This window comes from Leucoraja erinacea, chromosome 2, assembly GCF_028641065.1.
Source record: "Leucoraja erinacea ecotype New England chromosome 2, Leri_hhj_1, whole genome shotgun sequence".
In the NCBI taxonomy this organism is placed as follows: domain Eukaryota; kingdom Metazoa; phylum Chordata; class Chondrichthyes; order Rajiformes; family Rajidae; genus Leucoraja; species Leucoraja erinaceus.
The window spans coordinates 125,033,315-125,061,302 of NC_073378.1; the positions used below are offsets into that span (position 1 = coordinate 125,033,315).

The following is a 27,988-nucleotide window of genomic DNA, read 5'->3' on the forward strand; positions in this document are numbered from 1 at the left end:
TGGTTGATGTTTATGAAAAGACAGCAGCTGATTCTTAACAGCTGCCACAAGACAATATTGCCAGGTATAAAATGGTTTTAAAAAGTCCTTGTTTATGTTCGTCTCTTTACACACACACCACCCACAGAGATAAATATGCCTACCAATGTAAAATCAACACAAGTCTTTTACTTTTTAGCAATTCTGTTTGCCTTGCATATAACTTAACAATAGAACATGAAAAAGTACAGCACAGGAACAGGCCCTTCGGCCCACAATGTCTGTGCCGAACATGCCAAGCTAAACTAAGCTCATCTGCCTGCACATGGTCCATACCCCTCCATTCCCTGCACATCCATGTGCCCATCTTAAAACCTTTTAAATGGTATCGGCCTCCAACAATACCCCGAGCAGCACCCAATCTCAAAGCACCCAATCTCAGTGTGCAAAATAACATGTCCCACGTGTGTTCTTTAAAATTTATTCTACAAACTGGGTAAGGCCATACCAATAAAACCATTCCAAATTCTGTCCCTGGAGAGACTAATAGTGATGTAAATGAACTCTGTAAGCAGGATACTGCCGCTGAGATGGCAAGAATCTGACTGCATTGTGCAGATGGCACAATAGCCAATAAGCCACTATCATGCCAATGCAGCAAAAAAAACACTACTCAAATCATTGCATAATAACATCCTAATCAGCATTTGAGGGATCAATCTAAACTATAGGCCTTTAGAAAAATGTTTAATCACTACAAGAATCAAGTAGGTGGATCACATCAATAACAAAATTTCCCAAATCTCTATTGTTCATTTCACTATTTTGTAATTAGTTTAGACGCCTTCATAACAAGTTCAGTATGTGCAGTAGCTTAAGCATTATGCTACCACATCCTAATTTAAAATCCTCAAATTTAATATATCAATAAGACGTGCTGTGCCACCCAAGTCCAACAACCAATACATAGAAATATTACTGTGTATCTCTTTTGAATTGCTACGAGGCGGATGATCCTAAAATGGGGTGGAGGGGCACAATTACCAGAATTAGCCAGGCAGTATGTTAGACACATGTCGAGAATATTCTTCAGATCTATTCATACTTCGCTGATGCTACTTCATTGTATGTTTCATGGAAACCACTTGCTTCCAATAAAGTGCTGTAGTGGGAACAGGGCCAAGGAAACAAGACTACATTATACAGCTGATATTTGACAAATCTTAATCAACTTAGTGGAATCAGGAGACAATGCTTAAATAATCACAGTTACAAGCTTCATGTACATTAATACACAAGCAATCATGCAAGGTACTGGTTTTCAGTAAACATTGTGCAAGGATAACAGCCTGCAGGTACAGCAGGCAGTGAAGAAAGCTAACGGCATGTTGGTCTTCATAACAAGATGAGTTGAGTATAGGAGCAAAGAGGTCCTTCTGCCGTTGTACAGGACCCTGGTGAGATCACACCTGGAATATTGTGTGCAGTTTTGTTCTCCTAATTTGAGGAAGGACATTCTTGCTATTGAGGGAGTGCAGCGTAGGTTCACAAGGTTAATTCCCAGGATGGTGGGACTGTCATATGATGAAAGAAGGGAGCGACTGGGGTCATATTCACTGAAATTTAGAATGATGAGAGGGAATCTTATAGAAACATATAATAGTATTAAGGGATTGGACATGCTAGATGCAGGAAACATGTTCCTGATATTGGCGGAGTCCAGAACCAGGGGCCTAATAAGGAGTAGGCCATTTAGAACTGAGAGGAGGAAAAACTTTTTCAGAGTTGTGAATTTGTGGAATTCTCTGCCTCAGAAGGCAGTGGAGGCCAATTCACTGCATGCATTCAAAAGAGTTAGACAGAGCTCTTAGCGCTGGCGGAATCAAGGGATATGGGGAGAAGGCAGGAACAGGGTACAGATTGTGGATGATCAGCCATGATCACATTGAATGGTGGTGCTGGCTCGAAGGGCCGAATGGCCTACTCCTACACCTATTGTCTATGTATCTATGATATGACAGTTTAAAGGGATGGAATGGTGCAATAATTCCTCTTTAAATTGCCAGTTTGAAGAGTTTGTTGAATAATACTTATAGCACACCTGTACGCACACGCACGCACGGAACAGCAAATGGAGTTTAATGGTAATGTCAAAAGGAATTTGATTCAAATAAGTATGTGTTGCAGCTTCAGAAGACAAACCAGGACAGGACCTTCAACGTGTTCACTAGGGCCCTGGGGAGTACTAAAGAGCAGAGTGACCGAAGGGTACAAGTATCTACAGATGCTCCCCGATTTACGATGCTTCAACTTAGGATATCTCGACTTTACGCTGGTGTAAACGCTCAGCAACGGCAGTGAGCTGCACATTACTTCCGGTCACGTGATCAAATTGTATTAAAAGCGCTTTTGACTTACGATATTTTTGATTTACGGTGGGTTTATCAGAACGTAACCCCATTGTTGGTCGAGAAGCAGCTGTATTTCCCTGAAAGTAGCATCACAGGTAGATATAGGAGGCTTTTGGTCGCACTTAGAGTATTGGTCAGTTTCGGTCACCTTGCTATACGAAAGATGACATTAAACTGAAAAGAGTGCAAACATGGTTTACGAGGATGTTGCCCAGACTGGTGATGTAGTGAAGTCCGGACGAGCCACGGGGAAACCGGCTTTGGGCTGTGGGGAGGCTCCGGCCCGGACTGCGGAAGCGCGGGTAGCCGGCGGACGTCTGGTTCGCTACTCCAGTCGCTGGCAATGCGGCCAGCGGTTTCCAGACCGCTGTGGTTCCCCTGGAACGGTTAATCCAGGAGGAAGGCGGTATCACCACCAGAGTCGCTGACAGTGTGGTCAGCGGCTCCCAGACCGCTGTGGTCCCCAGGACATGGAGTAAAATCAACAATAAGTCGGTCAGGCCTATGGACTGGGACGAGTCAGGCCAGGAGGGTTCCCCTCCGGTGTGGATAACATATTTTGACTGTTGTCCAGGATGGAGCTCCTTATGGAGAGGATGCTCCATCAAGATACACTCCAACAGGGGAGTTGTGTCAGCGCCGGCCTCTTCGAGAGCCCGCACCAGCAGCACCTGTTTCAGGGCTGCTTAATGTCTCCCTCTTGGAGGCGGAGAGCATATGGGGCCAGTATTATTCTGACGCCGAGTCAATACTCGGGAGTTTATCCCACGAATGTGATGTTTCATCCTGGTATAGGTCCGCTGGAGGGGCCATATCAGCGCAGGTATCATCAGCGGCCTGAGCCAGCACCCGTTTCAGGGCTGCCTACGAATCTCCCTCTCTGTGGAGGGGAGTGCGAGTGGTCAGTATGTAACTGACTTCAAATTCTAAAGTATGTCCATGGAACATACTGGAGCACATGCGTATGGCTTCAAGGGAATCCTTGCAAACGAAGGTGTTGCTGCCAGAAGAGTTGGTTACCAGCCGTTGGCAGAATACGGGGAAGGGGCCAGAGTTCCCCTCATGCTACAAGTGCCGGCAGTGAACAGCGCTATCAGGGAGACATTAGAGCCAACCGCCGAATCTTCTATTCAGATAAGACCTATTCAACAGGCCAAACCTGGATGAGGAAGCAAAAGCTGTCGGACCAATCAAGGTACCAACGACGAGCAAAGCTTCATCGATTCGGCGACAACACACCCCATGCCTCCATCGGCAGTAAGCGGTTCACTGAAGCTGATGGCAGTGTGAAAGCTGGACAGTCACCGTAAACCTATCCATAGGTTTACGGTGAGAGGGGAAAGATTTAATAGGAATCGGAAGGAAATCTTTTTCCACACAAAGAGTGTTGGGTATATAGAACGCGCTGCCGGAGGAAGTAGTTGAGGCAGGTCCAATAACAATATTTAAAAGGCATTTGGATAGGTACACGGATAGGAATGGTTTAGATGGATTTGGGCCAGGTGCATGTAAATTGAACTAGCCTGGATGACCCATCTTGGTCAGTGACTGCCGTGAACGTAGGGAGACTCGCACCGCACGTTAAATGGTCAGCTAGACATAGATCACAAGACCTACACCAACCCCAAACCAATTAGGAGCAGACGAGGGCATTCGATCCAATTTGTGATCCCAGCTACAAAGACAGATGTGTACAGCAATTCGTTCTTCCCACGCACAATTAAAGCATGGAATAATTTCCACCAAACTATAGTTACCCAACCAGATGCAACTAAATTTAAAGTAGCACTTTCTTCCCAATAACCCTTTCTGGCTTAATCCCTCCCTTCACCACCTCCAGTTTAAATTCCAGTTGGAATATTTTGGAGGACCAAGTAACCAAGAACCGCCGAGAGAGAGGAGGGCCATCGAGAGCTTAGGAGGACGCTCTGTTGAGAGCGAGGAGGGTTGTCAAGAGCAACCCAGTGGGGTGGGGAGTGCTGAGAAACGTAGAGAGACCCGCCGGAGGGGACGGCCGAGATAGAAGGGAGGCCGTCTGCTGCCACATGCGGTGACAGACCGGGTTCGCTGCTGCAAGGAAATATAGACTGTTCAATGAACTTTTTGTAACTTTGTCGGAGCCAGAGTTGTGGCAACTCTTCGTGTACTGCCTACTTGAGGTCTACTGTATGCTTTTACTGAATTGTGTGGAAAAAAAGAATTTCACTGTATCTAGGAACTTGTGGCAATAAAGTATCATTGAATTGAATCATTGAAAAGTAGAAAAATAAAGTTTTTTTCATTCCAAGACAATAACACTTCTTCATTTTACTTTGCCTCAAGAATCAAGGGCTGATTTTGATTGTATTAGTGGGCGATTATGCAAGTTAAAATTTTATGAGCTGAAGGGAACAATTGAATTTAAATTCTGGGTAAATCGAGAAAAATGGTAGCAGCAGTAATAAAGTTACTGGGTTGTGGGTTTTTTTTAAATCTCATTTGTATCACAAACATCCTTTAGGGAAGGAAATGTGTCATCCTTTCCTGTGGGCAACTACAAAGCTACAACACGTCACTCAGTTCAAGGGAAAAATATAATCACAGATGGATAAGAAATAGCTGGAGCCGCCAGTAATGGCCACTTTCCATTAATTAATTAAAATAGGTTCCACTGTGGAGAAATGCAAGCTTCCGTCAAAGGACCTGAAGATGCACTTCTTCTCGTCATGCACAGTAATAAACCAATGCTTAATTGCCTGTGAAGCACTTTGGAATATGGTACAGCATGGAGAATGTAAATGCCTTTATTTCAAAACACTTGAACATTTTAAGAATAATTATACGGTTATATAGGATCAAAGGAGTACTCTGTAGCAATTTCAATACTCTTAAAACATAACTTCATTTTAATTGAACTTTCCAAACCCTGCATGCTACTTACTTCTAGTTTGATAATTATCCTTACAATAGATTCTTCTCAAAACTTGTTTTACAGAAACCTAATCACATCAGATTATAACTTTTTTTTTAATTCAAAATCATAGACTATGTCATATTACACAAAAAAATGTACGGATCTTAAAAGCCATTTAGTAGATAGCTAGTATCCCAATATCTCACAATGTTTAATTGGTGCCTTCCGCCCCTCCCTCCCCCAGTGCAGCAGTACAGTTGAACAATTGTTATAATTGCTTTGTTGGTTTCCCATGCTCATGGAAAAAGTTGCACCGGGAACACAAACTGGACACATAGGAGTTACGCTGCAAACTCAAACAATGCCTAGCTTCCTTTCACAAATCATAAATTTAACAATGCTCCTCACTGAAGGAAACAAGACAGAAACAGCATCAAGACTCCGACATAATGAAACATCCCGTCTGAAAACGTTACAAAACAAATTAGCTGCCATTGCTAAGAAACAACATATATTGAGCAGCGGTTTTTCAGTACCATTAGTCATTCTTATTAACATACCAGAAAATTCAGATTATAATAGTAATTCCCGGCAGATGCAAGTAGTTTTGCATATTTTCCCCCAAATTCTTTCAAGCGACTTTTTTTCGGGATGAATTCGGCAAGGTCGTATACGTTTGTAACTCGATCATATACGTTTGATCGTATACTTTTGAAACAATGTAATGATTTTTCAATTCCTTAATAAACTGTACAAGCAGTTTATTGCAAAACAATCTCTTGAGAACAACAAACATAGGGCATGAAGTTGAGTTGTATTGCAGACTCTCCCCACTACATTTTATTCTGTTAATCAAAATAAATATTAATTACAGCCCAAACACAAATATCCTACCAATTACATATGCTACTATTAATCCAAGATAAGTAGGAAATTAATGACCTGTAGCATTTTGAATCAATAAGGTAAATTAATTATTGGTGGTCAATCTGTAAAGTAAAACCTGTCGAGTTATTTGTATAATAAGGCTCGTACCACGACGTAAACAGAGTATATCTTTATTTAGCAACTCTATACAGCAGCCGCCTGCTCGTGTGCATGCCCGGGCAACTCCCTAACTGCCACACCCCCGGGTTCCCACGTCACCTCCGGCCACCGCATTCCTTACACTATTATTCCCATAATACCACAAAACCAAGAGTCAATTAAACTACCACCTCTGTCAATTCGCTTTCAATATCTAAAATCTGAACACATTATAAAAACTACGGGTAGCAAACAACCCACAATCATTTGCACAATTATCAATTAATAAACAAATTTCTCATTCCTGGCTGGGTATGTGAGGGTTAGCATTTCAAATATGGTTGCTGGCTAAAATATAGCCGTACAAAATATGAAAAACTTTATTTTGTTTTTACTGAAAATAGCTGCCTGTGGAAAAACATGCTCATATACTTATTTCTTTTATTTTCAAATATGCAATTTAATCATAAAATGCACAAATATATAATCCAGTTCATATGTCAACATTCACAGCACGACTTATCATTTGCTTACAAAATTTACATGATATCAGAACATTACTCTTTCATATGTATTCCATGATCAATAGGTCTGAGAGTTCTCACTTCACAAACGCCGGTTCCTACCCCTCAGCATGCAAAGGCAAAAGGGCCTTAAACCATCTTGCAGGTGTGTGGCTCAGCACACTTTCAAGTGCATCCTTGCAATGAAAAGGCAGTAATTTCTAGCAAGACCAAATGGTCTTTCAGCAAGTTGGCAATCTTCCAGCAACAGTTGATGTTCAACCCCAATGCATCCCCAGGGACATACAGTGCCAAGCATGATGTTTGGGCCAAAGACCCATCATTTATTTATTTGCCTCCGTAACTCCACAATTGCGATTTGTAATAGAAAAAAAACACATGTGGTTAAAGTGCACATTGTCAGATTTTAATAAAGGCCATTTTTATACATTTTGGTTACACCATGTAGAAATTACAGCTGTGTTTATACATCGTCCCCCCATTTCAGGGCACCATAATGTTTGGGGCATAGCAGTATCATGTAAATGAAAGTAGTCATGTTTAGTATTTTGTTGCATATCCTTTGCATGCAATGACTGCTTGAAGTCTGTGATTCATAGACATCACCAGTTGCTGGGTGTCTTCTCTGGTGATGCTCTGCCAAGCCTGTATTGCAGCCATCTTTAGCTTATGCTTGTTTTGAGGGCTAGTCCCCTTCAGTTTTCTCTTCAGCATATAAAAGGCATGCTCAATTGGGTTCAGATGGGGTGATTGACTTGGCCACTCAAGAATTGACCATTTTTTAGCTTTGAAAAACTCCTTTGTTACTTTAGCTGTATGTTTGGGATCATTGTCTTGCTGTAGAATGAACTGCCAGTCAATGAGTTTTGAGGTATTTGTTTGAACTTGCGCAGATAGGATGAGTCTATACACTTCAGAATTCATTATGCTACTACATCAGCAGTTGTATCATCAATGACGATAAGTGAGCCAATACCTTCAGCAACCATACATGCCCAGACCATAACACCCCACCACCGTGTTTCACAGCTGAGGTGGTATGCTTTGGAACATGGGCAGTTCCTCCTCTCCTCCATACTTTGCTCTTGCCATCACTCTGATATGTTAATTTTCATCTCATCTGTTCACAAGACCTTTTTCCAGAACTGTGGTTGCTCTTTTATGTACTTCTCGGCAAACTGTAACTGGCCATCCTATTTTTGCGGCTAACCAGTGGTTTGCATCTTGCAGTGTAGCCTCTGTATTTTGGTTCATGAAGTCTTCTGCGAATAGCGGTCATTGACAAATCCACACCTGACCTCTGAAGAGAGTTTCTGATCTGTCGGACAGGTGTTTGGGGTTTCTTCTTTATTATAGAGAGAATTCTTCTGTCATCAGCTATGGAGGTCTTCCTTGGCCTGCCAGTCCCTTTGCGATTAGTAAGCTCTCTTCCTTCTTAATGACGTTCCAAACAGTTGATTTTGGTAAGCCTAAGGTTTGGCTGATGTCGCTAACAGTTTTATTCTTGTTTCAGTCTCATAATGGCTTATTTGACTTTCATTGGCACAACTTTGGTCCTCATGTTGCTAAACAGCAATAAAAGTTTCCAAAAGTGATGGAGAGACTGGAGGAAAAACTAGGTGCTGAGAGCTCTCTTATACCTGCATCAAGGAGGCAATTAAACACACCTGAACAAACACCTTGAAGCCATGTGTCCCAAACATGGGGGGGGGGGGGGGGGGGGGGGGGGGGGGAACTATGTATAAAACACAGCTGTAATGTCTACATGGTGAAACCAAAATGTATAAAAACGGCCTTTAATAAAATCTGACAATGTGCACTTTAACCACATGTGATTTTTTTCTATTACAAATCTCAAATTGTGGTGTACAGAGGCAAATAAATAAATGATGGGTCTTTGTCCCAAATATTATAGAAGGCACTGTACATGTTTGTTTTCTGCTCAGAATGAACCACAATGAAGACCAGTGCAAGTCTTTCCAGACCTTGAAAAAATACTCAATCCAAAAGACTGATCACACTGACAAATTCCATCTCAACTGCCTCAAGGGCATTTTGGGGTGGTATTGAGGCACCAGATGTGCATTAAGGAATGCATCTCTAAACAGCAAGGTCTTGGTACTTGTTTCATAAAACATTCTGCCAAAAGGAAAATAAGTATGTGGGAGCTTCTCAAATTATTCACAAATAGTATTATTATTATTATTATTATTATAACATTGTGTTATATAGAGTGATATAGTCCAAATGCAGGTAAATGGGACCAACCCAAAATGCCAATATGGTCAGCATGGCTCTGGTGGGCTGAAGGGCCTGCTTCCGTGTTGTGTAGCTCCATAGCTCATCAGAAGTGTCACTCGGCCTCTTCTTTGAGATAGCAAGAATTTAGGAAAGATAGTAAGAGTCTATAAAGGGTAAGAAAAAGGCAAGAGTGGACATTGGACCGCTGGAAAATGCTGGAAAAGTGATAATGGGGAATAAAGAAATGGCAGATGAATTGAATGTTTTTTTGCATCAGTTTTCACAGCGGAAGACACCAGCAACGTGCCTGAAATTCAAGAAAGTCAAGGGGTGGAAGTTAGTGGAGTGGCTATTACTAAGGAGAAGGTGCTTGGAAAGATGAAAGGTCTGAAGGTGAATAAGTCACTTGGACCGATGAACTGCACCCTGTTGGGGTGATCTTTCAAGAATCACTAGTCACGAGGGTTCCCAGAGGATTAGAAAAATGCAAATATTACCCCGCTGTTCAAGAAGAGAGTGAGAAGAAGAGTGGAAACTATAAACCGGTTAGCCTGACTTCAGTGGTCAGTAAGATTTTAGTCCATTACAAAGGATGAGGACTTAAAAGCTGATGATAAAATAGGCCGAAGTCAGCGTGGTTTTGTGAAAGGGAGATCCCGCCTGACGAAACTGTTGGACTTGTTTGATGAAGTAAATAGCAGGATAGACAAAGGAGTCAGTGGACACAAAATGCTGGAGTAACTCAGCGGGCGAGGCAGCATCTCTGGAGAAAAGGAATGGGCGACGTTTCGGGTCAAGACCCTTCTTCAGACTGATGTCAGGGGAGGGGGAGGGACAAAGATAGAATGTAGGTGGAGACAATAAGACTAGTGGGAGAATTGGGAAGGGGAAGGGGATGGAGAGGGAAAGCAAGGGTTATCTGAAGTTAGAGAAGTAAATGTTCATAACACTGGGGTGTAAACTACCTAAGCAAAATATGAGGTGCCGTTCCTCCAATTTGTGCTGGGCCTCACTCTGTTAATGGAGGAGGCCCAGGACAGAGAGTCAGTGGATGTTGTTTACCTGGATATCCAGGTCTTTGATAAGGTGCTATATGTGAGGCTTCTAAAGAAGATGAGAGCCCATGATATCAGAGGGAAGATACCAGCATTGGTAGCAGGTTGGCAGGATGGTAGAAGGCAAAGAGTGGAAATAAAGGAGGCTTTATCTGTTTGGCTGCCAGTGACTAGTATTGTTCCACAGGGGTCGGTGCTGCATCTTCACATTGTATATCAGTGATGTGGATGAGGGAATTTAAGGTTTTGTGGCTAAGTTTTCAGATGATACGGAGGTAGCTGGAGGGGCAGGTAGCATAGAGAAAGCAGGGACTCTGCAGAAGGACTTGGACAGGTTGGGAGAGAGGGCAGAGAAGTGGCAGATGGAATACAATGTAGCAAAGTGTGGAGTCATGCACTTTAGTAGTAGGAATAAAGGCATAGAGACTATTTTCCAAATGGGGAGAGAATTCAGAAATCAGAGGTGGAAAGGGACTTGAGTACTTTGACCAAAAAGTTAATTTGCAAGTCAATTTAATAGTAAGGAAGTCAGTGCAATGCTAGCATTTATTTCAAGAGGACTAGAAAATAAAAACAGGGATATAATGCTGAGGCTTTATAATATATTGGTCAGACCGCATTTGGAGCATTGTGAGCAGTTTTGGGCCCCATATCTGAGGATGGATGTGCTGTCGTGGAGAGGTGCCAGAAGTTTACGAAAATGATCCCAAGGGTGATTAGGTTAACATATGATGAGCATATGATGAGCATTTGACGGCATTGGGCCTGTACTCGCTGGAGTTTAGAAGAATGAGGGGGGACCTCATTGAAACATACAGAATAGTGAAAGGCCTGGCTAGATAGGATCAGAGGACACGGCCTCAGAATTAAAGTACATACCTTTAGAAAGGAGATGGAGGAATTTCTTTAGTCAGAGGGCGGTGAATCTGTGGAATTCATTTCCACAAAAGGCTGTGGAGGCCGTCAACGGATAGTTTTAAGGTGGAGATCGATAGATTCTTGATTAGTACGAGTGTCAGGGGTTATGAGGAGAAGGCAGGAGAATGAAGTTCAGAGGGAAAGATGGATCAGCCGTGATTAATGGTGGAGTAGATTTTATGGTCCTAATGGCCTGTTTCTGCTCCTGCATCTTATGAACTGCACAAACAGCTGGAATAACTCAGCATCTCCCCCTGTCACACCCAAAATGTCCACACTCCAGAATATTGAGATGTCAGTCCTACCATTCTTTCCATGATATTTTCATGATTGCAATATTATAATTCCATGTGCTAATCAATGTTCTAAGCTCATCTGAGTTACTTGTGAAACTAAATGTAGTCTTACAAGATACAAGATAGATTTAATTGTCACATGTGCCAGATGGCACAGTGAAATGAATTCCCATACAGCCATACAATAAAAATAAACAGGACTCAACACACTATAGAATTTAACACAAAACATCCCCACACAGCAGAAACAAAGTTTCCCACTGTGTGGGAAGGCACCAAAGTCAGTCTTCTTCCTCCACTGTTCCCCGTGGTCAGGGCCTCCCCAAAGCCCTCCGCAGTTGCAGCTACGGGCGGCCCGATGTCCAGGACCGCTCGCCGGGATGATACAAGTCCGACGTCGGGGCTGCGGGACGTCCTCAGCGGCGTGGACACAGAGTCGGCCCCCTCCTACCGGAGTCGGCGGCTTCCAATGTCCGTAGGCCGCGCCGGGTGGAGACCTGCTGCTGGAGACCGTCTACAAGGCGCCCCAGGACTCCACGATGTTGTTCAGCGCCGCCCGCGTTGGAAGCTCTCCGCACCAGAGCTCCACGATGTTGGAGCAACGGCCCAACGCTCCGGAGGTCCAAACGGCGACCCAGGTAGGCATCGCCCGCTCCGCGGTGACTCCAGCGCTGCGCCGCCACTGTAGCAGCCCTGGTCCGGTTCCCGGTCCCGGTCCCCGGCAGGAAAGGCCGCTCCGATCCAGCTGGTAGGCCGCGAGGTGGGGGGGGCGAGGACGCGCCTGCCCCGGAGTTAAATAGTTCACGTCCCCGCCAGGATACAGAGACTTGGAGACGGTGGGAACTTTTTACTCCTGCCCCCCTCCCCCACATAGAAAAGTTAAAGTTTCCCCCTAAAACAGACTTTAGACTAACTAAAAATAATAAAAAAAGATAGAAATGACATACAGGCTGTAGGTAGAGGCTGCTGCCAGTGCAGCGCCCCAAGTCTTGCGAATTAGAATTCCCCTGCTTTCTACCCGTCTCGTCTGTTTTGCCCTCGGTGTTCGCTTGATTTGAAATTATTGTAATACTGCAAAAAAGCTGACAATTTGCGTAGAGAAATAAGCATGCTGAAATCTCTCAAATTATTCAAAAATAGTATTTTTGTGGAACTTGGAATCAAGAATGATCTCTGTAACTGGATCCTATGCATTCTGACCAATAGACCACAATCAGCAAGGATAGCAGACAAATCATCCTCTACGATAATCTTCAACACTTCGCGCTCCTCAAGGGTGCATTCTCAGCCAATTCAATTTACAAATTCGCAGACGACACCACCGCTGTGGGCCAGATATCAAATAATGATGAGACGGAGTACAGAAAGGAGAATGAGAACTTTGTGACCTGATGTCAAGACAACAACCTTTCCCTCAATGTCAGCAAGACAAAGAAGATAGTGATCCACTTCGGCAAGTGAAGTGGCACACGTACAGTATGCATGACAGCGCTAAAGTAGAGATGGTTCAATGCTTCAAGTTCCTTGGAGTAAATATCACCATCAACTTGTGCTGGACGAGCCTTATTGAAGCAATGACCAAGCAAGCACAGCAAAGCTTTTACTTCCTTAAAAGACTCAGAAATTCAGCATGTCCCCAACAACTCTCACCAACTTCTATAGATGTGCCGTAAAAAGCATTTTATCGGGATGCATCACAGCATGATTTGGGAACCGTTCCATCCAAGATCGCATCAAATTACAGAGAATTGTGGATGCAGCCCAGACCATCACACAAACCAATCATCCTTCCATTGATTCTTTTCACACAGAGAGTGGTGAGTCTCTGGAACTCTCTGCCACAGAGGGTAGTTGAGGCCAGTTCATTGGCTCTATTTAAGAGGGAGTTAGATGTGGCCCTTGTGGCTAAGGGGATCAGGGGGTATGGAGAGAAGGCAGGTACGGGATACCGAGTTGGATGATCAGCCATGATCATATTGAATGGCGGTGCAGGCTCAAAGGGCCGAATGGCCTACTCCTGCACCTAATTTCTATGTTTCTATGTTTCTATTCCTCTACATTTCACACTGCCTCGGCAGGGCCACCAGTATAATCAAAGATATCTCACCTGGTCACACCCTCTTCTCCCTTCTCGCATCAGGCAGGTACAGAAGTGTGAAAACGCGCTCCTCCTGATTCAGGGACAGTGTCTTCCTAGCTATTATGAGGAAACTGTATCATCCTATCACAACTGTAGAGCGGCCCCGAGCTGTTATCTACCTCATTGGAGATACTTGGACTATCTTTATCGGACTTTATCTTATACTTAATGTTATTTCCTTTATCCTGTATCTGTACTTGTGGATGGCATGTATAGTCTTTCAACTGACTCGATAGCACGCAAAAAAAAAAGGCTTTTCACTGTACGTGATGCTACACTAAACTATAAACTAAACTTTATCCTCTACAATCAGGTCAATTTCCCCACCTGTCACACTGCTACGTACTTACCCCACAATTCCCCTTCATCAAATTAATTTAAACACTACCAAGTTGTGTGATACAAAACTACCATATCCTTGCATATCAAGGATATTGGTCCCTCTTCCAGTTGATGTAATCTGCCCTTCATGTACATCCCACCTTCCCCAGAAGAAATCCCCAACCACCCTAGTATCTAAAGCCATTCCTCCTGCACCGACTCTTCAGCGACAGGTTCATTGTCATAACCTATTATTACCCTCTCCAGTATCTGGCACAAGCAGTAGTTTGCCGATTATTATGACACTAAAAATCCTGCTTCCACCCAACTCCCTAAATTTGCTCATCCCTCTTTCTACCTACTACTCTCCCAATCAACCAGAGTTAACTCTCCTCTCAAATCTTTATAGAACTTTGTGTTTCGAATTAAGATGACACATAATTCTCAAACATAATCTAAAATTCGATATTATGTTCAGTCTTCCACGTAGATGTCCTGGACAACAAGATCAATCATCCTATTCTCATTGCACAAGATGAATCCACAACAAGCTTTACTGTAGATGATTCCAATTAACGTAGAAAAACAGCTTGAATACATATCATAAGATCATAAATGATAAGAGTAGAAGTAGGCCATTCGGCCCGTCAAGTCTACCCTGCCATTCAATCATGGCTGATCTATCTCTCCATCCTAACTCCATTCTCTAGCCTCATCCCCATAACCTCTGACACCCGCACTAATCAATAATCTATCTCTGCATTAAATATAGCCACTGGCTTTGCCTCCACAACCTTCTGTGGCAAAGGATTCCACAAATTCACCATCCTCTGACAAAATAAATTCCTCCTCATCTCCTTCCTAAAAGAACGTCCTTTAATTCTGAGGCTATGACCTCTAGCCGTAGACTCTCCCACTAGTGGAAACATCCTCTCCGCATCCACTCTATCCAAGCCTTTCACTATTCTGTACATTTCAATGAGGTTCTAAACCAGCGAATACAGACATCTCTTACAGCATCTCACCAGCCATATCATCTGCATACTTTAGCTCTATAGGTTTTAGCTCATTGCACTGAGAAATCTTGAGACAATACAATCTCAAATAAGATCTCAACTACATAGACTATTATTGCTATTCTTGCACTATTATTATTGCACTGAACTTTTTTCCCTCTCTCCTTTATTATATTGTTTAGAGTGAAATGTGTTTACATATTCTGTTGTGCTGCTGCAAGTAAGAATTTCATTGTTCTATCTGGGACATGTGACAATAAAACTCTTGACTCTTGAGTACTTTCTTCGAGAGTTTTTCAAAAACCTCATCCCTTTTAAACCTGGTGTGGATGTAGTCAGCATACACATACATGGTATCTTGTGGATATATCAGCAAAGTTCACTATGTAAATGAGAAGCCTGCATAAATCACTGGAGAACTCCAACAATAATTTTGAAGCATGAAAAAAATACACTGTAGGATATTATCTCGGAGAGGAGACGGCGTTCCGGCTTTCGGCGGTGGCGACATCACCACGGAGGTCCGCTGGACTGGGGAGCGGCATCTTCGGCCTGGATCGATCGCCTCAGCGCAGAGGGAGAACAAGGAGGGAAGAGACGGAGACTAAGACTTTGCCTCCATCACAGTGAGGATGTGCTTGGTGAACTCACGGTGGTGGATGTTTAATTTGTGTTTATTGTATGTTTTGTTATTATTGATTCTGTGTATGACTGCAGGCAGCATAATTTCGTTCAGACCGAAAGGTCTGAATGACAATAAAGGATCTATCTATCTATCTATCTATCTCAGAACACTTAAAATGGAATAGAACTAGATAGAGATACTCCACTAAGCTAATGTATAGAAGTTGTAAAGGGAGATTGTGTGAACCAATGACAAAGGCTGGAGACAGGTTGAGAAGGACATGGAGACATTGTGCATGATACACAATAGACAATAGGTGCAGGAGAAGGCCATTCGGCCCTTTGAGCCAGCATCGCATTTCAATGTGATCATGGCTGATCGTCCCTAATCAGTACCCCTGTTAAAATACATGCTGTTAAAATGGATGCAAATTGTGAACTCCAAGCCCCTTTAGATAATCTTCAGCCTGCTCAGTACTGCCCGATATCAACAGATTGCAGTCATCTGGTGCTCTCAGGAATGTTAATGTGTTCAGGCATACTATTTTGCAGCCGATGGTGATAAATTAATCTGTGATACCATCTCAGTCAGCAGCCACTTCATCCAACACAAGATTGAAGGCTTTGAGCAGTGTAACTGCTGGGACTAGGAGAGAAATCAAGGAGCTCCGCAGTATTTACAAACAAGTGTGAGAAGGATCTCAAAGCTATTTATAGTAAATAAATAAAAGCAAAGTCATGCATTCTAGACCCTTTTGTACATTAAGTGTCGATATGAAACAAATCACAGGAATGACCATAAACGAGTCAAAATGTTATTTGGATAACATAGAAAATAGGTGCTGGAGTAGGCCAATCGGTCCTTCGAGCCAGCACTGCCATTCAATATGATCACGGCTGATCATCCAGAATTAGTACCCCATTCCTGCTTCCCCCCCCCCCCAAAATATCCCTTGATTCCGTTACCACTAAGACCTATATCTAACTCTCGCTCTAATACATCTGGTGAATTGGCCTCCACTGCCTTCTGTGGCAGAAGATTCCAGATTCATAACTCTCTGGGTGAAAACCACAGATTCACAACTCTCTGGGTGTAAAATAACATTTTAAGATTAACATCTCCAGAAACAGTGCAATGAGAGAGCTGATCAAAGTAAGAAAATACAGCTGGGAAGGAAGTTATTTTATAGAGTTTTAAAAATATTGTGTTGCAGTATAAACCCAGATGAACAAACAAATCATTTTGTAGTTCCTCAAATAATGTAGGCATGTTACAAAACTTACCTTCAGCAGCGTTGCAGTTCTGCCACTGGCCGTATGCGTGACTTTGGCGCCTTTGAGGGGGGGGGGGGGGGGGGGGGGCGGGGTTTAAAATGCGTTTTTTTCTCCTGCCTGTGCGATGTATATCTTCTCGGCTGCCAGCTAATGCTGAAGAATTGTTCTGACTGCCGTTCTGTGAAATTCTTGTCACCATTTTTTAAAAATCCAGCGCGGGACAATTTCAGTGCTGGAGTAAAATAAAAATCCGCTTCTAATGCCGTCAACGCCGATAACAGGTCGGATCTCACATACGGGACAGCTAAAGGTAAGCCGTTTATTTTACATATAAATGTGCTTCTTAGGATTACCTTAATCCAAATTTTACGTTGCGAAAAGATGATTTAGGCCCCATACGAACCGGCAGTGTGTTTTTCCTGCCGATATGGGGTTTAAATTCACTGCAACGTTCCAATTGATCGCATTCCACAAAATCTCACTCGTAAAATGATTTAAATGGCCATTAATTTACGGGAATTAAACACTAAATTCCTTCCATTTGGCCTATAAATTCATGACAACGAGATTTAAAAATCTTGTTATATTGTGAATTCTTGTGTGAATGTAATTTGGACACTTAGGCTATTTAAAAATGTTAATCTTTTCTTAAGAAATGGATAGATGTTTAGATCTAGTAATTGAATTTTGTAATTAGCTACAATTAGGTAACTAACTAACTAACTAATTATATGCTTTAATTTCAGGTCATCCAAGTAAGATTGGGTCATATTTGTTTCAGAATGCTTCAATCTACAATAACTGAAAATGTATTTCAGTTCTCTTAATTTTTAAGAAAGTTATGGGCTTTTGACTGTCCTCGATCACAGCTTTTGTGTTAAGTCAATGGAAAATCAATAGGGAACAAGATGCTAATTTCCGAGTATGAAAATGGCCATAACCTTTTTAATACTGAAATATGAAAGTGAATTAGGTGTCAAATTAAACTTCTTTTTATGCTTTATCTGATGGGATAAATTGCAGACTTGATTTTTAAAATCCCAAAACTTTGTAACATTGCTAAATAATGTGGTGGCAAATATATATATATGTGAAGAAATGCACAACTAATACCCACAAATTCATGGAGTGATTTAGACAAGAAAATCAATGAAATGCTTGGCAAAAGATCAAGACAGAACATATTTTAAATTTGAAGCATTGGTGACAAGAATTTCAAAATAATTTATTTTAATTACAAGCAGAAACTTGTCTAATACAGCTGTGATTGATATACCTAAAGTATGGAGTCATGGAGCTTAGACAGGAAACATTTTCCAACACACTGTAAATTGTGTTACCATTTTCAAATCACACAAATGTTCATCTTTAAAATATTAAAAAGGAATCCCACAATATAATCAAATCAAGGACATTTTGCACAACTTAGAAATATTGGGCTACCTCAACATGAGCAATGGCATTGCTGCAATAGAGTTCTATGATGGCTTATTTGTGAGCTTGCATACTGAATGTTGGCTGAATGTTAAACTACAGCAGAAAACTCTTTTTATGGGATCTACTCCTCTTATCTTTGGTGCGGCACAGTGGCGCAGCGGTAGAGAGTTGCTTCCTTAAAACACCCGAGACCTTGGGTTCGATCCAGACTATGGGTGCTGTCCACATGGAGCTTGTACATGCTCCCTGTGACTGCGTGGGTTTTCTCTGGGTGCCTAGAGTTCCTCCAACATTCCAAAGACGTGCAGGTTTGTAGATTAATTGGCTTGTGAAAGTGAAAGAAATTCCAAATTGTTATGATACTGATATTTAATAATAAATATTTTATATTTGTGAAAGTTACATTTAAAATAGTCACTGCTGTGTTCCTGTGGGACATGTTTGAAGAACCGTTTTCTCATTATGTTAGCCGTGCTTACATATTTTTTTATTATATGTTGCCAAACATTTAAGGTACTAAATATACACACATGTATTCTTTCTACGAGATCACCATTCAATCCTTATATACCCATAAGGTTATCAATTGTCAAAGACTATTTCAACCTCAAATGGTTCATGTTTCACAACAGAAGAACCACTCTCAATGAATTTTCCCTCACTTCATGGAGTATCAGAATCTTTTGTAGTATACTACCAGTGATACACTGATTGAATGGCTCATGTTTCAAATTAGAGCTCACAATAGGACTGTTGCAGTAAAATGCACACATTTAAAAAACAGAAATTTAAACAGAAATTGCCAGAAATTAGGCAGTGTCTATAGAAAATGTGTTAGCATTACACATCGATTATCTTTCATTAGCAAATGTAAAAAACTACATATAAAAAGCGTAAAGCAGGTACAAAATGGGAAAAGCAGGAATAAATGGTAATTCTGTAAAAGAATGGAAAGCAAGTAGAATTAGATTTTATAAAAAGGATTATGATCCAACAAGAAAAGGAACTGGAATATGAAAAAGAGCAAAGATGAATTAGAGGAGTCAGTAACGTGAATAACAGAATTATCCAAATGAACCTGAAAGGCTATTATGTGCCTAATCAAAACCATAAAACCATATAGCAATTACAGCACGGAAACAGGCCATCTCGGCCCTTCTAGTCCGTGCCGAACACGTATTCTCCCCTAGTCCCATCTACCTGCACTCAGACCATAACCCTCCATTCCTTTCCCGTCCATATAACTATCCAATTTATTTTTAAATGATAAAATCAAACCTGCTTCCACCACCTTCACTGGAAGCTCATTCCACACTGCTACCACTCTCTGAGTAAAGCAGTTCCCCCTCGTGTTACCTCTAAACTTCTGTCCAAAAGAAGAGTTATTTTTCCTTTAGATTAAACGGGAAAGTATGAGGTTGATGTCTGAAATGCCAGAGGATCACTGTCTCCACCACAGCTGTTTGCAAGATGAGAATTTCCATTCTAGAATTTCTGAAATATTCCTTTTGCAGGAAATGTGGCTTGCAGGAGCCAGCATGCTGGAGCGCCAGCGGCAGATAACAGATGAACCACATCCAATGTTCGGCCAGACACCATTTCCGAGCAGTCTAAAGTCGAGGAAAAGTTTTCTTAACAGGGTGACTGCTCTTGAGGCTGGCATTACAACAAGTCTCCATATGAGATGGTAGAATATCCATTCTACCTCCCTCAACTACCATGGGACTAACGGCAAGTGAGCAACTACCCCTGGTACATACACAAGTTGGGCCAGATGGAAATGCCTCAATCGACTGAGAACTGGTGTTGGCAGAGCCAAGGTGTCTCTAAACAAGTGGGGCAATAACTCCAATTATGTCACCTGCGAATGTGGTATTGAACCACAAACAATGGAACATCTGCTGAAATGCCCTAAACTGGAAAACCAATGAACAGCTGCCGAACCCGCTGCCTACAATGAAGATGCCGAGAAGTGTGTTCAGCTCTGGCTGAACAATATCTAAGCTTGCGATGTGGACTTGATAAGAAGAACCTGTGGTATAATACCAGGATCAGCGCTCAACCAAAATATACCTAAACATTCCCACACAGGGACATGCCGGGTGCCCACCTACCCTTTGTCTTAGCTTCTGCGGTGATGGCAGCACATCAAAAATATCCCCAATAAGGAAACTTACATGACCTGCCTCCATGCACCACAGGTCCCTCCAGCTAAACCTCTTTTCAACACTTCCCAATTCATCTACTGTCTCTGCTTAAACTGAGCTGCTGCCCATATACATTTCACTGCTTCCTCCTGACGATGGACCTGCTCCACAACCAATTTCCTCCTCTCTGTTGGACCTGCCTTACTTCACACTGGTTTCCCTGTGCTAAGCCCTAGGCCTCATTTTCTTTGCTGCACCTGACCAACAATGTCTGTATGCCTCAGAGCTGCTTGTGCTTCTTATGCTTGTGCTTGTGCTTCTTATGCTTGTGCTTGTGCTTCTTGTGCACTGTAACAACTGTTGCTTGCAAGATGACAATAAAGGTTGTTTGTTTGTTTGTTTGTTTGTTTGTTTGTTTGTTTATACTGCCTGCTTTCAGTTCCACTTCCTCCCTCTAGTTACACTTAGCACCAGATTACTAAAGGTACTAAATCCTTGCTCTCTGATAATTGCAACTCTAACCTCACCTTAACACACTTAAACTCCTCTGTTAGGCCAGACGTTGGTAAATGGAGAATACCGTTCCCATATAAAGCCATATTATACCTTAGTAAGACATTGTGGAACTCCTAAATACATGAACTAATACATGAACTAACCAATCTCTCAACCCTTTCCACCTTAGAAATTGGTACCTCATATACTGTTAATGTCCACAACAACCTAGGTAACTAGCCCAAGTTGCAAACACCTCAATTTCAACTTGCCTGGAAGCCCTGACTTCTTTATCCTTTTTTACCTACCAATAACATATTTTCTAAAGTTGTTGAACCTGTTCAGTGTCATCCAACTTTCTGTTATACCACCTACCCAAGCTTTTAACTGGCTTCTCCATTATAGATGGGATTTCTTCCTCATCCACATAGAACCTTTTATCTACCACCTTTCCTCTAGCCAAAGAAATACTCCATGATATACTAGGCTTAATCTTCAATCTAGCCCATTTAAGGATATAATTGATCTTCTCTAATAACCTTCTTGTACTATCTACTGTTGTGGCAACCAAAGTCATATCATGCATATAAGCCCTAATTGGAGGGAGTCGCAGCCCACCCTGTCGTCTCTCCCCGCCGACGACCGACCATGATGCTTTAATCACCAGCTCCATCGCCATTGAAGCTAATGGGGAAATAGTACACCCTGCCATAATGCCTATTTCTAGTCTCTGCCATGTTGTTGTGAAGCCTACTGTACTAAAACACTTCCGGACATCTTAGAAATATGCTTTCACTAAATTTACTAACAATCCTGGAACCCTAAAGAAATCAAAAGCACACCAAATAATGTGGTACTTGCCAAGTCCAAAAACACTACATGGCTGTCTGAATCTAGAGCCATATTATACTAATGTGTTCTAAGCAACCTGCAACACCCAGGATTCGTGCTTTCTGCACTGTGGTATCTAGTAACCTGTTCCTTTCTAAATAACTTGCCAGCCTCTGTGCTGGTATAGTAAAGAACATTTGTCTTCTACATTTGGGAAACATATTGGCCTAAACTGACTTAACTCTGAAGACTCGTCTCCTTGGCAATTAAAATTTCCCCTGCTCTACGCCACACCCTTGGTATAACCTGTTTCTTCCAAACTATTCGCAAGAGCCTCCACAATAATTTAAGTACATCAGGTGACCTTTGTATACCCATTAGGGGACTCCATTCGGCCCCGGGGCCGGTGAAGCCTTTGCACGCCTTATTACTGCCTCCACGTCCTTCAACATTGGTAGCTAAGCACCTATCTTATGCTCTATCTCCCCCAAGGGGTGGCATATCTGGAGGCCAACCTATCCCCATATTATTTTCTGTATCTGAGTATGTTCTTTATAAACAACCACAGGGATAGAACATAGATCAGTATAGCACAGGAATGGGGCCCTTTCGGCCCACAATGTTTGTGCCAAACACAATGCCATGCTAAACTGATGTAATCTGTCTGTACATGATCCATATCCCTCTATTCCTTGCACTTCCATGTGTCTGACAACCTCAAGCACCACTATCGTATCTGCCTCCACTACCACCCCTGGCAATGCATTGCAGCCCCCCTCCCCCATCACTCTGTACAAAAAAACTTGCCCACACATCACCACTAATCTTTTCCCCTCTTGAGGATTCAAGCCTTTTTCATCGGTTGTTGCGACAATAATCGACCAGACCACTGGTTTACCAAAAACGTACGTTTTTATTGAGCAGAGTCTTTACATCAGTTCACCCGGTCGTAGACCAGGTAACCCGACAAAGAGTCGCTACTCCTCTTCTTCAGGCATTACCTTGTATACCTTTTTAAACAAAGCTTTCCTTCCCCCTTCTTATCCAATTACATTTCTTTCAACATATTCCTTTACATCAGTCATCCATTAGCATGTAATCATCAGATCTTCTTCAAATATGGGGTTGTTTTTCACCCTTTGTTTAAAGTTGGTTATCAGCAAAGTTGCTTAAAGTTGATCACCTCCAATTATTTGTTTTCCATTCTTTGCTAAAATCAGTTCTCTGCGGTTAATCATTCTGCATGTCTGCAAGTTGTACAAGGGTGGTGGTTCTGCCATTTGTGTTAGTAGGCTTTTTGCACATGCAAGCTCAAATCTTAAGGTTAGACATTTAATAGAATCAGTGGCATTGGCTGTCTCACATTTAATAGAATTAGTGACATTGGCTGACTCAATCTTTCCATAGCAGGAATGAACACAACTCCTCACTCTCACCTTATAGCTATGCCCTCGAGTGTTTGACATTTCCACCCTGCAAAAGACTGTCTTCCCTTTCTATGCCTTTTATAATCTATGTTCGAACAGTTCCTCCCTCACCACCATCCAGGTACCTAAACAGCCGACCAGTGAGGAAGAGAGTCACATGCACCTCCTTCAACCTTGTCTATTGAATATGTAGTCTCCTCTACATTGGCAAGACCAGGGATAGACCAGGTGTCCATTTTGCAGAGTATGTGCACTCTGAATACTATGGCAAACTCGCTTACTTGTAATTTCAACTCCCCTTCCCATTATCACACCAACCTGCCTGTCCCCGACCTTTTTCAGTGCTAGCGATGTAAAAACACAAGCTAAAAGAACAACATCCTTTTCTACAGTTGGGTAACCAACTGTAGATGGTATGAAAATTACATTTTCCAATTTCAGGTAACCCACATCTCCTGTGCTCCTTTCTCACTCTTGCCGGTCCACCTTGTTTCTCTTTGTTAAAAGATAGCATATTGATGGCAAATTTCCGAAAATGGCATCTGAATACATAATGTATTTTATGTAACGGTTGTTGCGTGGTGTCCACCAGTGACCTGGTTGGCACAGTAAGTGCACGTATTTCTTATTCCTTTCTATGTTTATGAATACCACATGGAAAAATAAAATGGCAAACACCGTTACCACTTCATTTACCTGATCATGTAGTAAGTAGAGTACTGCATTCATCTGCAACACACTGCAGATACTGCAATACTGCGACACACGTTACACATCATACACACAAACATACGTTGCGGAGGACACTAAAAGGTTTGGTGTCCCAGAAAACGAATGTTACAGCATTAACGAAAACCAAACATTTTCACCAATGTGATCTAAACGAGACATCACCTTATGGATTTGAGCTATATCGATGGCCGATGATTCGTCAGAATGTTTGATTTGGGCTGATTTTTTAGTAAGTAAAATGTCTCTGTAACGGTCGTTGCGGAGCTTCCCGAAGTTGAAACGAAGGAATGAAGTTAGCAATTTGGTCCGTACGAAAGGTAAACAAGAGACAGCGTGTTGCCAAATTGAAGATTGGCTCAGTTTAGTTTTGATGACCAATTTATGTCCAAAAAATTGTTTTCATTTATTTTAAAACGTCAGAAAATATATCATAAATGGCCATTCCGTTTTTGACACCACAATGTTTTTGATATATTAAATTGGAAAACAAGAAAAAATAATTAACTCGCCCAAAAATTGCTACTACCGTAGGATACTTCGTTAGGTTTATGAAAAGTATTAGAGGTTTGGAGCCTCTGTGATTTCTTACGGAGGTACTGACTGCGATAACGGGTGTTGTGACAATTGTCACCAAGCACAACGACCGTTACGGGATCTTTACTGTACTGTATTATCTTTATGCTACTGTATTTTAGTCCTGGTATAGATTTAGATATTTCCCGAGATCATTATCAAAACATAAATGTATGAGGGGCCATGTGGTTTATTTTTCTGATTGGCCTGATTTATTTTTCCAAAACTCCAGATGCAGAAGTAATTTTTTTCATTAATTTTAATCATAGAAACTAAAAAGGTACCTCAGAAAATAACACAATAATCCAGAAATATTTTGAAGTCAATTCAATTAAAAATGCCATGGAAAACATTTCTGAGTGTCTTAAAAACAAAGGACAAAATTACTATTAAATCCATGTATAGCATTCTTCCTACCTGCAGCTGTTCCGTGGAACTGCTACTGTATTCATCTCCAGATTCAGAGTCTTGATGGTGCTTTTCTGAACTTTCTGCGCCCCATTCAGAAGAATGCTCATGAACCACTTTGTCGACTTCCAATGCATCAAAATCCTGTAACTGCCCTAAGATTGGATTTGGATCTGCAACTCTTGAATACTGTGTTTCACTTTCGCCATGTCCTGGACTCTGGTCACTAACTTTGGCACTGTTTGGGATTCCAGAAGGTGAATGGACCATCCCTTGAAAATGATCCTCAGACTGTGTTTGGCTGGTGTTCAGATGAGTAATCTGGTTCTCTGATGATATCTTTGTTTGCAATTCGTGTCCCATAGAAGATTTGAAAGAGCTCATATAATCTAGTGGTTTGGAAATATTTTCATTGGAGCCCAGCTGTAGCTTGGCATCTGCACCTAAACTAGCAGATTTGGCTTTAACAGTACTGGGTACACGTTTCACTGGTGGCATTAATGCCTTACGAGGTAGTTCTTTAACATATTGTGCTGGGAGATAAAACGGCTTTGAGCTTTCATCCTTCTTAACCTGCCACCAATCATTATTTGTTTTCTTCAATAAAATATATATTTCGCCTTGTTTTATTGAAATGTTTCTATCTTTTGCCTCATACTCATAATCATACTCCACTTCAATATACACCTGCCCGGGTATAATAGGTACATCTGGTTTTCTGTCCTTCTCGGCCATCTCAGAAACGCTCAATGAAACAGGCAGTAATCCGCATGATGTGATTCCAATTGTTCACTGAAAACAGGGAAGGAAAGAAAACACTAGTGAATACAAACTTTGCTTATGCTTATTAAAAGAGTTCTATTAATGTCATTGAACACCTATAATCACTTGTAAACTTTAACAGTTTATTAACAACTTTAAAAGTTAACAAATAAAATTTACAACCGAGGTCAGAAGTAGGTCAAATGGGAAACAAATAAAATTGCTGATGCTGGAATCTGAAACAAAAACTGAAGGGCTGATGAACTCGGCACAGGCGTAGCGGTAAAGTTGCTGCCTGACTGCCCTTGCAGCGCCGGAGACCTGGGTTTGTTCCAGGCGGAGTTCTCCCTCTAACCGCGTATGTTTTCTCCGAGATCTTTGGTTTCCTCCCACACTACAAAGACGTACAGGTATGCAAGTTAATTGGCTTGATGTATGAGTAAAATTGTCCCTAGTATGTAGGCTTGTGTTAATGTGCAGGGATCGCTGGTCGGTGAGGACTCGGTGGGCCGAAGGGTCTGTTTCCGCGCTGTGTCTCTAAACTAAACTAAACTCAAGCCAGTTTCAGGTCAATGGTGATGGGCTATAGACCTGAAACTTCAATTTGTTTCTCTTTCCACAGATACTGCTTCATTCTCTATGTCCCTCCAGCATTTTATGTTTTTGTTTCAAGATTAACTCAATTCTGAATTACAGAAAGCTCTTAAACTATTTTTACTTTAAAAACTTACAATGTGATTGTTAACCAATACACTGCAAAAATTACTGAAGCAGATTTGGAAAAGAAGAGGAATAACCATCTTAAAAACCACATAATCTAGGAAAAAGGTGAGATGGTGGTCATTATCATCTTAAAGCAAGATGATAATGACCACCATCTCACCTTCAAAACATCGCAACAAAATCTTCAAGTAAACAAATGAGAATAAAATAAAATTGAAGCTTCCTAGAACAGATTTTCAGGAAAATAAATTCTAAAAATTGTTTTAGCATTGTGAAGTATAGAGTTTAGATTTTCAGAACTAATAGTAATAATTGTAAACTAGCAAATCTTATCAGAACTTTAAAAAATTCCCTTCAGAAAATGCAATAAGCAACACGGAAATCTGATTGTTTTTTTTAAATCACAGAAAACACTTTTTTTATGCCAACAAGAAACAATTAATTATTTTAGAATTTTACTTGGGGAGCATTTTTAGATATGAATTAGGAGATTCTGTTTTGGTGGAAACTTACGCCGATAGAGTGGTATTGCCCATGCTTAGCATTGCTTTATACCCATGACTGTGTAGCCAGTCTAAAGCCATCGTTATAATTCGCAGATGATACCACTGTTATTGGATGAATACTAGGTAACAATAAGTCAGATACAGGAGGAAGATTAACAAAATGTTTGAATGGTGCCAGAAAAACGATCTTGTTAGTAAGACCAAGGAGCTGATGATTGTTGATTCTTGGAAAGGAAAAGCTCAAGGAACATGAACATGTTTCCTTGGCGATAGGATGGAGTCTACTCCTTCAACTTCCTAGGTGCTCAACATCTTTGATAATATATCCCGAACCCACAATATTGATACAATAACAATGTAACCTCACCAACATCTCTTCATCTCGAGATTTGAGGAGATTTGGCATCTGGTCTAATATTCTGCCAAAGATCTACAAATGTATGGTCCACTGGTTGCATCACAGCCTGGTTAGGAAATTGAAATGCTCATGAATGGAGAAGGCTACAGAAAGTGGTGGACATTGCCTGGTCCATCACTTCTCCACCATCTCGGGGATCTCAGTAAGTGCTGCCTCAAGAAGGAAGCTAATATCAAAGACCAATGTTGCAATGGCCATGCTCTCTTCTCGCTGCTACCATCAGAAATAAGGTATAAAGCCAGATAACTGTTTCCTTCGGGTTCAAGAATAACTTGCTCTCATCAACTATCAGGTTCTTGAAGCACTCAGCACAACACCAACCACAATCCCCTTTTTTTTAGACATTTAGAGATACAGCCCACTGAATCCGCACCAACCAGCAACCACCCTCTGCACTAACTATCCTACACACCAGGGACAATTTTAACCAAAGCCAATTAACCTACAAATGTGTACATCTTTGCAGTGTGGAAGGAAACTGGTGCACCCGGAGAAAACAGGGTCACAGGGTGAATGCACAATACAGAGTACCCATAGCCAGGATCAAACCCAGGTCTCTGTTACTATAAGGCAGCGACTCTACCACTGCACTGTCCTTTACTGACAATCTATTGTACATTTATTTTTGTTGTTGCATCTAATGCACCCACACACAGCAACAAGTAAGAATTTAATTGCTCTAGTGACAAAGAAACATTTGTATCTCTCGTCTTGACAACATTTAACTCAATTTGAACTTACAACAGAGAAGTTCATTGCTATATGAATACCCTGCAAGCACTCATCTCGGGACTACATAGTATTTTTGGC

The 27,988-nt window shown here is 41.6% G+C and overlaps 1 protein-coding gene across 4 annotated transcripts in view; it reads right to left on the reverse strand.

Moving 5' to 3' along the window:
* LOC129715213 (rho GTPase-activating protein 12-like) overlaps positions 1-27,988 on the reverse strand; it is a 136,849-nt gene that overhangs the window by 98,816 nt on the left and 10,045 nt on the right. For all 4 annotated transcript variants that reach the window (XR_008726460.1, XM_055665090.1, XM_055665085.1 and 1 more), the window contains exon 2: positions 24,779-25,561. Coding sequence is in view for 3 of the 4 variants with exons in the window: in XM_055665090.1 (XP_055521065.1) it covers positions 24,779-25,504 (726 nt within the window). In the remaining variant the exon portion in view is untranslated. The remainder of the gene's footprint in view (positions 1-24,778; positions 25,562-27,988) is intronic.